Source organism: Tamandua tetradactyla, chromosome 3 (assembly GCF_023851605.1).
Source record: "Tamandua tetradactyla isolate mTamTet1 chromosome 3, mTamTet1.pri, whole genome shotgun sequence".
NCBI lineage: Eukaryota > Metazoa > Chordata > Mammalia > Pilosa > Myrmecophagidae > Tamandua > Tamandua tetradactyla.
This window is the reverse complement of record NC_135329.1, coordinates 130,715,195-130,727,312: the sequence shown is the minus strand read 5'-3', so window position 1 is coordinate 130,727,312 and position 12,118 is coordinate 130,715,195. Positions and strand designations below refer to the sequence as shown.

General features: G+C 35.9%; 1 protein-coding gene across 2 annotated transcripts in view; it reads left to right on the top strand.

Moving 5' to 3' along the window:
- The window catches only part of PLA2R1 (phospholipase A2 receptor 1), a 128,245-nt gene that overhangs the window by 69,595 nt on the left and 46,532 nt on the right, over nt 1-12,118 (top strand). For both annotated transcript variants that reach the window (XM_077153975.1, XM_077153974.1), the window contains exon 11: nt 394-563. In XM_077153975.1, coding sequence (XP_077010090.1) covers nt 394-563 — 170 coding nt within the window. The remainder of the gene's footprint in view (nt 1-393; nt 564-12,118) is intronic.

The following is a 12,118-nucleotide window of genomic DNA, read 5'->3' as shown; positions in this document are numbered from 1 at the left end:
TCCACCTGCCAGCCCCCCACCTCAGGCACATAATGTCATTTTGTGTGACCTAATTACAAAATAGGGCACATATTACTCGAAGAAGAGTATTGCTGGCTCTGTGGACATCACTTCTTACACTCCGTAATTGGAGCTGGGCTTGATTCCTTCAAATAATTAAGCCTTGCCAATCAGAGCCCAGTTCTCCTCACTCATGTATTTCCGGTAATCACACTGACATTGGCATTTATGAGTAATAATAAACATTGGTCTGGGACTTCAGGTATTTTTCTATTATGCATTCTAAATAGTTAATAAGCAGTTCTTAGTCTGGTACCATTCTGTGCACCTTATTAAGCTTTGAGACTTTTTTTCAATTGTCCTGAAACTTACTATTTTCTACTTCCCTCATAGGTTTGAACAGGCTTTTATTACCAGCTTGATCAGTAGTGTGGGCAAAGAGAAGGACAGTTATTTTTGGATAGCTCTCCAAGACCAGAATGATACAGGAGAATACACCTGGAAGACAGCAGGGCCAAAGTCTGAGCTGGTGCGGTACACACACTGGAACCCACAGCAGCCCCGTGAGTACAGTTCACTCCAACACCAGCTCTCCACCACTTCTTACTCTTGTTTTCTTGGTCTAAAATTCCTTGCATCTCCTGGTCCATCTCCTGAGATTCTTCCTTAATGTTTTCTTAATACCTAAATTGACTAAAAAGATCACAGCAGGTTTGCAGAGGGTATAATATGATTGGTTGGTCATTTTTAAAGGTGTAACCCATATGAACCATTTGACTTGTTCAAGATGTAAGTTCAACACTCAAGACCCCACATGCCCTTTTTAACAGGAAGTCCAGTTTCTCTTCTCTTAGGCCTTTTCTACCCCCCAGACACACCTACAGCTCCCACCCCCTGCCATTGTGCAAGGATCCCAGGGCTGCTCTCAGTCCATAATGGTCAGTTGTCCTTAAAAGTACCTTGGAGAAAAGCAGTGCACACATAGGGGCCCATCTAGTTAGTCCACCAACCTATTACTTGATTTCGGTGATACCTTACCCAGGGCTCCAGAGTTACACCTCTGTTAGTTCATGCTCATCTGCTCAGCTCTGAATCCCAAAGCATGATACTCCAGAGAACCTAATGGTTCCGGCCACAACCTGCACGAGATCCAAGTCCGTGGATGACCTTTAGGCCCTGCCTTGAGATTAGGTCACTAGCCTCCACCCCACTCCCCTCAGGGTAGTTCCAGTTTCGGTACCTTGGTCTCCCTTCTTGCCTATGGCTCTCTGTCGGTGCTACCCCCAGTAGACTGCAATTGGTGACTTCTAAGTTTGTAGCTAGAGAAAATGGGATAGGGACCTCAGGCCCTTCCCTCCCGGAAAGACCTGGGCTCTTTGTGCAAATTGATCACCTCTCTCCTCAGAGGTAAAGATAGTGTTTGCTAAGCCACAGGACAGGGAGTACAAAGTGGTCTCACATTTAAATGCAAAAGAGGCCACACAAGTCATGTTATAAAATTCTAGCCAAAGAGGGTTTGCTAATTCCAACACTAGACAAAAGAGGTTGGGAAAATGTCACTAGTTTTTAACATTAAACAAATGTTCTCACTATGGGTAAAGTGATCATATGCCCCTATTTTTCCAAAACAATTCCCGTGTTTATCTCTTGTCCTAGTATAATTAATTTTACCCATTTCTACTTTTTAAATTTTCTTGGTTTGGATAATAGTTTAATAAATTTTCTTGGGTTGGATACTCTATAAGGAAGTACACTGAATGAAATGTGGATATCCTCCATTTCGCCTTGCTCTCTGCCTCCCCAGTATCAGCCCTCAGAGATAAGCACTAGTAACAGTTTGGTGTTTTCTATGCATATACATATATGCATATGCATGATATGTGTATTTACATAGACATATATGTGTGCATATATATATGTAAATATGTATACTGTTTTATTAGAAATGGAATTGAATGGAATTGATATTTCTGTTAGTTGCTTGTTTCATTTAATAATTTGTTATGGAGAGCTTTCCATAGCAGTATCTGTTAGTCAACATTTTAAATAACTGCATGAAATTCCATGCTGTAGAATTCATAATTTGCTTTTCGTTGACATTATTGAGAGATATTAGGTTAAATTCACTTTATTTTCTGCTACAAAAACGTTGCAGTGAAAAATATCTATGTAAATATCTTTATGCATAGAACTTGTAATACCACGATGGCATTATCAGTCTATATCCCCACTTAAAATATGAGAGTGCCAGTTTTCCCATAATTTTTTTTCAAAACTGAACATAACAGTGTTTCTCATTTTTGCCAGTTTGATTGAATAAGAAAATATTTCATTGTTTTAATTTATATTTTTCTGTTTAGTAATGAGATTGAGCATCTTTTCATATTTATATTGTGTTTGGTTTCCCTTCGATTGCCTGTCATAACTTTGGTCACTTTCTATTTTCTTATTAATTTGTCAAAGTTTTGTTATATTCTAAAAACAAAATCTCCATGTCTACTATTTGACTTTGACTTTGCTTTTGGTATATTTTGTCACAAAAATGTTTAAACTCTTTTGTAGTAAAATATGTTTATATTTTTCATTTTAGCTTTGAGGGTTTTTTAATCTTCGTATTTTCTGAAGGCCTTTCTCAACGAAGATTATTTTAAAACGTAGTCTTATATTTTCTTCTAGTACTTTTACTGTTTTGTTTTTTAAAGGTATATCTTACATCCGGCTAGAATTTTATTTTTATGTATGTCCCAGGAGGTGTAAGACTTTAATTTTTCCAAATAATGACCAGTTGTTTCAACACCAAAAATGGGCAAGTCTACACTTTTGCCACTGAATTGAAATACTACAATTAACATAAACTAAATTCTATTCTTTCTAATTCTCTACCAAAGCACCATGGTAATTCAAGTAGTGTGGTATTGACCAAGATATAGAGAAAAAAACAAATCAGAGTAATGGAAGAGAGAGTATTCATACAAGACCATCATTTATCCTTTTGTTCCTAATGTGCTTAGAGTTCTATTTTTTAATCATTAATAGATGTTGAATTTTATTCAACACTTTCTGAATCTATTGAGATGGTCCTGTGGTTTTCTCCTTTATTCTGTCAATATGTTGAATTACTTTATAATAGTTGATCAGCTTTGCATTACTGACATGAACTTAGTTATGATGTGTGCTTTTAATCCATCTATGGATTTATTTTGCTAGTGCAATGTTTCACAAACTATAGTGTGCATGGGAATTTCCTGAAGAGCTTGATAAAAATTTGAATTGTGATTCAGTAGATCTGGGATAGGAGTCCAAGATTCTGCATTAAAATAAAGCTCCCATGTGTGTCTATGCTGCTGGTCCATAGATCATACTTTTAGTAATAAAGCATTAATATATGGTGTATGGTTTTTGCAGCCTTCGTTCATGGGAGAAATTAGTCCATAATTCTTAAAAACATTTTACCTTCCCATTTGTGAACACAGAATGTCTTTTTACCTATTTAGATCTTCTCTGATTTCTCTTAGCAGTGTTTTGTAGTTTTCTGTGTAAAGGTCCTTTATATCCCTGGTGAAGTTTATTCCTAAATACTTGATTCTTTTATTTGCTATTGTGAATGGAATTTTTTCTTAATTGCTTCCTTGTTTAGGTCATTACTTGTGTATAGAAACACTGCTGATTTCTGCGTATTAATCTTGTATCCCACCACTTTGCTGAACTTGTATAAACAACTCAAGCTCAAGTAGGTTGGTCATAGATTTCTCAGGATTTTCTGAGTATAGGATCATGTCATCAGCAGATAATGAGAGTTTTACTTCTTCCTTTCTGATTTGAATGCGTTTTATTTCCTTTTCTTGCCTAATTGCTCTGGTTAGAACTTCTAGCACAATTTTGAAAAACAGTGGTGACAGTGGGTATCCTTGTCTTGTTCTTGATCTCAGGGGAAAGACTTTCAGTCTCTCACCATTGTGTATGATGCTGGCTGTGGGTTTTTCATATATGCCCTTTATTGTATTGAGGAAGTTTTCTTTGATTCCTTCCATTTGAAATGTTTTCATCAGAAAAGGATGCTAAATTTTAGCAAATGTTTTTTCAGCATCGATCGAGGTAATCATGTGAGTTTTCCCCTTTTATTTGTTAATATATTGTATTACATTACACTAATTCATTTATCAAATTGTTTAAGTTCTCTATTTCCTTGTTAATCTTACCTGATCTATCTATAGAGGAGAGTGGTGTTCTAAAGTCTCCCACTTTTATTCTTGAAACATCTATTGCTCTATCTAGCTTTGCCAATGTTTGCCACATGCACTTTTTATAAGTTGGTTTTGTGTGTAAAAAACAAACAAAAATAGACTTCTTGAGTTAAAGGAAAAAAGAGAGGGGAGATCAAAGAAAGTTAATGTTCTGTCAATTGAATATGTAGTTTTTTTAATTGTTTGTTTTTAAGATGTATGGAAGATGAAATAAAGATGGATTATATTGCTGTGTTTAAGCACCAGTTTAGAATTCTTTTATAGAAACTGGTGATTTTGCATAGCTCTAAACAAACAAACAAAAAAATCACAGTTCACTCAAAAGAACAACCCTCTCATTCTGCAAATCTATGAATATTAAAATGCAAAGAGTGATGGTTACATATCACACATTTACTCCAAAAAATAAAAGCTCAGGTAACATTTTTAATATACCTTGGAATTTGTTAGGTATGTCTTTATCTGTCAAAATAAATTAATACATTCAGAGTAGACAAAATCCTTAGTTTCTAATGTTACCTTCCTTGAGGCATATTTGGATGTCTAAAATTTGAAATTGAAGCAGAGCTCCTTGTCATTCATATGTTTCTGCTGTGATTTATTTGAGAGGCACTATTCTTTGTCTCTTTCTCTGAAGCAAAAATAATGCTGTGATGCTCAGTTTGGCTGCTCATGCTGATTGACATTGAGTAAATTGTCTCTGAATAAGATGAAAATGTAAACCTTCTGTGAAGAAAATAGTAATATAAAGCCCCTGTCCCCCCCCCCCGTTTTTTCTAGATTGCAGTTTGTAGAAATGCCACCCTAAATCACATTTTCTTTCCTGCCTGTCACAAAAGAATCCATTAGCTTGGTCCCCATGTCAGAATCTTAATCCAGCCCAGACGGACTAAATAAATTGACCACTGAACAGAAATTCTGCAGCTTCTTATAAACTCAGCCAAGTCATATCAGCATAATATTCTTTCTGTGATAGAATCATAGTTCTGCCAATTTTTCAACTTTGTGTTTTATTGACTGAATAGTACAGTGAACGACCATGTACTCATCATCCAGATTCATCAGTTATCAACTCATGGCCAATTTTATTTCATCTGTACTCCTACCCACTCCCCCCATATTATTTCATAGGAAATCCCAGATATCATATTAATTAATTCTTAAATATTTCTGTGTATATCTCTAAAAGATTGACTCCTTTTTACAAAAACATGGATATAATGCAGTGATTACACCTAAAAATAATTAACCATATCCACGATATCATCAAATCTTCAGTTAATGCTCGAATTTGTAAATGACTCGTAAATACTTTGTAATGAGTTTTATAGTTTGTTTAAGTCTGGATCCAGATAAGAGTCTCACATTGTAATTTGTTGATAACTGTTTCAGTCTCTTAATCTGCAGGTTTCCCCTCTCTCCTGACCCACCCTGCCTTTTATTTTTCTCAAAATTCATTTGTTGATGAAAATGGGTTTTTTGTCCTGTAGAGTTTCCTACAATTTAAGCTTTTTCCATTATATTGTTTAATGTTACTCTATCATCTTTATTTTCCAGAAAATTAACATTTTTAATTTTTAAAAATTAGAATTACAGATGGGAATCCTGTATGACTGTTCTATAAACCTACAAGTTTTTAAATAAAATTTTTTTTTAAGTTAGCATTAGAGACTTGATCAAATTCAGGTTTGTTTTATTTCAAAAAATAGTGGTGTGTTTAACTGGAGGCACGTAATGACCAATTTCTTCTTCTTTGTGATATAGCTATTGATGATGCCTAGATCCATTGATTCATTAAGGGTTTCTTAATTAATTAGCTGGGATAGTTCTATAAAGAGATAATTCCTCTCAATCAATTTTTTCTTACCCTGTGGTACCATTTTATAGGAAGGATGGAATAAATGTTTAATTATTTACTAGTTCTCAAAATGATGATTAATTCATTAGCATCCTCCAACAGTGACCAAATAAGTTTTGCTTTGCTTTGTTTTTTAGTATTATTATGAAATAAGAATTTAAATGTATTTGATGTGTTTCAATCCTTATAATTATTATCCTTTTTGGTACTCAAATTGCCACATCTTTGGTCAATGATATCTCCTTAAGGATTACCTCCTAAGTCCTTTTGATATGACTTTTAGTAGTCTTTGACCTTCTTGCTATCTTATATGAGAAGATGTACATTTCCTACTTTAGATTTAGAAAACATCTATTTCATCAAGGAATTCTGGGTCCTTTTAATGGAAAATAAAATGGTATTATTTCAAGATCACAATCTGGGCATAGGAGTAGAAATTTCTCATGAGTTTGTTATTGCTTCTAAGCCATTTTAGTACACAGAGCTAAGAAATCTGTGTGTGTGTGTGTGTGTGTGTGTGTGTGTGTGTGTGTGTGTTTGTGTGATGAAATACATCTTTTGAGTTCAAACTGATACTTCAAATTCAGGACTATGAGGTTTTTGCTTAACCTGCCTTAAACCTGTACTTCCTTTGTTTCTTGCCAAAATTCCAATTTACCATTCTCTAAATATTGAAAAATTCTGCCATACTTATTAAAAATGGCAACAACAACAAAGAGAATATGTGGCACTTGGTCATTTGAACGGAGTAAAATATTCAAGTGGATCCAGAAAAGCCGTTTTGATCTGTATTGACCATTGCCATTGACAAGAGGGAAAGATGATCAGTCGGGCGTTTCTCATTCAGGGAGAAGCGAGTACATAGAAATTAAAATGTTCTTTGAAATTAGATTAAAAATTAAATATAAATGAAAGCTGCTCTATGGCAAAAGAAAATAGGTCAGTTCTTACTTGTTGAGACCTTCAAAAAATCTTCCCCAAGTTATATTAAAGTTTCACCAGTGTTTGTTTTGGGGAAAAGGTGCAATACACCCTTTGAGATTGCTACTTTGCATCCATTCATAACTCAGCTGTGAGAGGAAAGTTTTGTATTTATACACTACTGCAGAAGAAACATCTCACTCATATAGGCCAACTCCACAGCATTAGATTATATACTACAGAAAATTTCAGTTCCAGATCAAATAAACCTTTCTTCCATTGGTTTCAAAGAGTATGTGTTGTTCTAATATATAGACACTGTATAGACACTCATTTTATTTTACTTGAGTCTGTCTGTTCCTTGCAACAAACTTTTCAAATCCTTAAGTCCCCTTTGCCATCCACGTTCCCTTTCTCCCAGCCTCCATCTCCACCAGGAACAGTCAACCTATACAGTTCGGGAAGGTCTGAGTTTTCACAGAATGCTGTGTATCTGCCAGGCAGTAGGCTAGACATTCCATATGGTTTCCCCCCTACTTAATTACAAAAAAACCACAGCAACCTTATGGGTTGATATTAATACCTACATTTTGCAGATAGAAAAAGTGAAATCACTGCCCTCCTCCCTACATGGGACATGACATCCAGGGGTGAAAGTCTCCCTGATGATGTGGGAGAGGACTCCCAGGGATGAATTCAGACCTCGCACCATGGGATAACAATTACATCCTGACAAAATGAGGGAGAAGAAGTGTAATTAATAAAGTATCAGTGGCAGAGAGAGTTCAAATATAGTTGAGCAACTACTCTAGTGGTTACTCTCGTGCAAGCTTCAGGTAGACTTTGCTACCGATCAGAACCTGCCGACCCCCAACCAGGACTATTCCAGCCAATCCTAAAGAACACCTAGGGCAATTTATAAGATTCCACAAGGGTTCCAGGCACTAGAGTAACTTGCCAGAAACCTACAACCTCCAGATAGGTCCCTGGTCCAGTTAAGTCCTGAAACCTAGCCCAGCCTCTCCAGAACATCAGATACTTCCATTTCCCTACCCCATATCAGTGACAGACCCTTCCAATATCAAAAAACAACCCCAATGAGAGGTATGGAAAGATCAAAGATGATGGAGGTTTATACATAGAAGATAGGACTTAAATGAATATGAATGCTGAATCATTAAATTGATATCTTTTCAGTCGCCAGTATTTTAGAGCAGCTAGAAGTAAAAATCTAAAATTGTGAAATTGTAACCCATATCAAAGTCTGAAATATGTTCTACAACCAATTGTGGTTCTGTGCTTGGAAATTTGTATATGTTATAGTTTTTTTGTATATATGTTATAGTTCACAAAAAAAGAAGGAAAAAAGGTCGATTGTGATGCTAAAAAAGTATTTAACCCCTCTAGCCTTCTATATTCTAGAGCAGCTAGAAGAGAAAATATGAGAGGATCGTATGGCAGCCCATGACAAACTCTGGGGTCTATCCTGTAACCACTTTTTGAAGAGTGCTTTGAAAATTATTGCTTTTTTATTTCTTTGCTTTGTATATAAGTTATACTATACAATAAAAAAAAAGTTAAAAAAAAATGTGTCTATAGACACAGAAGCTACAGCTACTATTCCTCCCTGCCCTGAGGCCACAAATAGGGTTGGTTTGTTTTCATGTATTTGGCCAGAGAGGTATAAGGAGAATGCTTTCCTGGCTCAGTTCATTTTACATGTTTCGTTAATTCCTGAAGGTTGTATCAAGTTACCACAAACTTGATGGTTTAAAACCACAGACATTTATTCTCTCCCAATCCTGGAGGCTAGAAGTCCTAAATCAAGGTGTCAGTTGGCCATAATCTCTCTGATGGCTCCAGGGGAGAATCCCGCCTTGCCTCTTCCCAGCTTCTGGTCACGGCCGGGCAATCCTATGTGTTCCATGGCTCGTAACTGCAAAACAGTAGTCTCTGCCTCTGTCCCCACTTGGCCTTCTCCTCTGTGTGTCTCCACCTCTCCTCTCCTCTTCTTATGAGGGCATCATTCATAATGGAGTAAGGGTCCACCCTACTCCTTTCTGACCTCATCTTAACTGATTATATCTGTAATGACCGTATTTCCAAATTAGGTTACATCCTGAGCTACCAGCTGTTAGGACTTCAACATATCTATTTGGGGAATACAATTTAACCCATAACATGTGGTTATATAGCTTTATCAAGTGGGAGAGAATAGAATAGTGAATTGGAATTTTTAAATTGATCAATAATTTTCCCCATTCATGTTTGATGGAGTGTCCAGGAAGCTAAGGCAGGTAAAGAGAATCAGTTTAAATGTGAGATTCCCCACTCAAGAATTGGGTGATAGTTTTTCTTCTCTAATGGGAAGGTAATTATCAAGTCTGAGAACAATTTCTCTGAGAGAAAAAATTATCATCTTCACTGTTTTCTACACCCCCACCCTTATTACTTGGCTTTGCTGAAATACAGGATTATAAATTTGGTTTATATCTCCCTTAGCCAAGCCTCACTTTATTACACCACTTTACTGCTTATTTGGGGGCTGAAACTATAAAATTTGGGTCAAATGTTCCATTAAGTTAACCACTTTATTAATACCAATAACGCCCCTGCAGCACTTTTCATCTTCATAGCAGCTTGTAAACATCTCCTTCTTCACTAATGAAGATGAGTTGAATATCTATAGCATCTAAAATCAAGGCTAGTTAATCATTATCTGATGTAGGAAAGTGAAACAAAGTGCAAGACCAACAACAAAAAAAAGTATATTACATTTTAAACTTGCTGATTCAAACTTTTTAAAAATTCTTTAAACGTGCAGAAAGAACCATGCCACAAAATCCCACATTTTGTATTGAAAAGGGCCACAATAACATGGTGGGGGTGATTTTAGCCCTTTATATCTCACAGAGTGATTTTCACTATATCATCTCGTTTGAGCCTCATGAAAACATACATGAAGAAAAAGAAATATTACCCCCATAAATTATACAAGGCTTATGATTGATTAACCTGCTCATGTTCTGAGTTACTGTATAATTTACACTGGGACAGCACCCCAGACTTCAGGCTCTAAGTCAGAAATTCTTTCCATAGATTTTCTACCTTGTTTGGCAGCGCCTGGAGCTACCACTCATATCCCTCAGGAGCTGCTGGGAAAGGAAGAATTGAAGAATCAGGCTGGGTTGCATGTTCTCCTTCCTCTTTGAAGTAGAGGAACTCCAAAAATACATTACATTTTGAGCTTCCATATGGATTTCCACAGTCTAATGAAGTTAAAGTTTCATTGCCCTGAGCATGCAGCATCTCCCAAATTGTTCATGCCCCAGCTAGATTGTGAACTGCATTCCAAAATTACCCTCATTAGACCTGCAAACTACCATACATGGAAGGGACAGTGCATTATATAATCTCTCCCCCTTGTGCTCCCCACAACTTGCCATCTTTAACACCACTTAGCCCTTACAATGCGTCCATCTAATGGCCTCCACTTCCCCTCTATAAGAGTCATATTTAGCTGTTAGTTTCCTCTTTACAACACAATCATTTTCCCCTCTGTGGTTCTCTGATATATCAGGATGCACAGTGCATACACAGGACTGTTAGAGTCTTGCATGTAGGAACTGTCTTGCTGTTTGTGATGCCTGGAGCCTGATACTTGGTATGTATCCAGGCTTATTGAAGACGAACCTCCGTTCTTCAGTTCCCTTATTCTTTCTCTTCATTCTTCGAACTCATTTCCATTCCTTCAATAAAGGCTCTTTAATGTCTTCAATATTCTCCCTCCCACTCTTCATTTTCCCTCCCTGTAGTTTTTCAAACCAAAACATGGCTGGAAAGGACAATACCAGTTACACATGTATTAAAAAAATCGAAGCTATGAGTTGTGAAGAGAAGTTAAGTAACATAAATGTCTAGTACCAAGTATCTACAGTTTTAAAAGTGCCTTTAGGTCTAGAATCATCCAAAGTCTTTAGACTTCTCTATAATCACTTGCTTTTTTTTTGTAAGCATCCCTTGAAAACACATTTCTCCTGTATCTTTCAAAATTCAGCCCAAATATCAATTCCCCTGATACATTCATTCACTGACATCCCAGCCTTTATCACCTCTTCTGAAATCTTCTCACAAAATTTTGAGCATGTCTATTTTAATGAGAGAAGTTGTTGGTTTACAGAAAAATTATGCATAAAATACAGAGTTCCCAATATACCACCCTATTATTAACACCTTCATTAAAGTTGTACATTCGTTAAAAAAGAACATTTTTATAATTATGCTGTTAACTATAGTCCATCATTTACAAAATGGTTCACTGTATTTATAGCCCTTTGGACCTTTAGAAAAAATTTATTCTAGTAACATATATACGACCTAAAATTTTCCCTTGAAAGCACAATGAAATATATATTTCAGTGATGTTAATTTCTTTCAGAGTGTTGTGCTGTCATCATCACCATCCATTACCAAAACCTTTCCATCATCCCAAATAGAAGCTCTGTAAAATTTCAGCATGAACTCCCCATTCCCTTACTCCATCCATCTCCTGCTAACTTATATTCTAGTTTCTGACTCTATGACATTGCTTATTCTGATTACTTCATATCAGTGAGATCATACAATATTTTTCTGGTTTATTTCACCCAACATGATGTCTTCAAGTTTCATCCATTTTGCCATATGTAACAGAATTTCATTTCTTTTCATGACTGAATAACATTTCATAGTGTGTGTATAAGACATTTGTTTATCCATTCACCGATTGATAGACACTTAGATTGCTTTCCTCTTTTGGCAGTTATGAATAATGCCATTGTGGACATCAGTGTTCGAATATCTGCTCAAGTCCATGTTTCAACTCTTTTGTGTATTTTCCTAGAAGTACAATACCCGTGTCTTATGGTAATGTCATACTTAACTTTATTAGAAACTGTCTTCCGTAGCAGCTGCCCCACTTTAAATCCTACCAACATTAAATAAGTGTTTTTTGTTTATGTGTTCTGGATATTATATCCTTATCAAATATGTGATTTCCAAATATTTTTATCATTGGATAGCTGGTTGTTTTACTTTCATGATAAAGTCCTTTGAT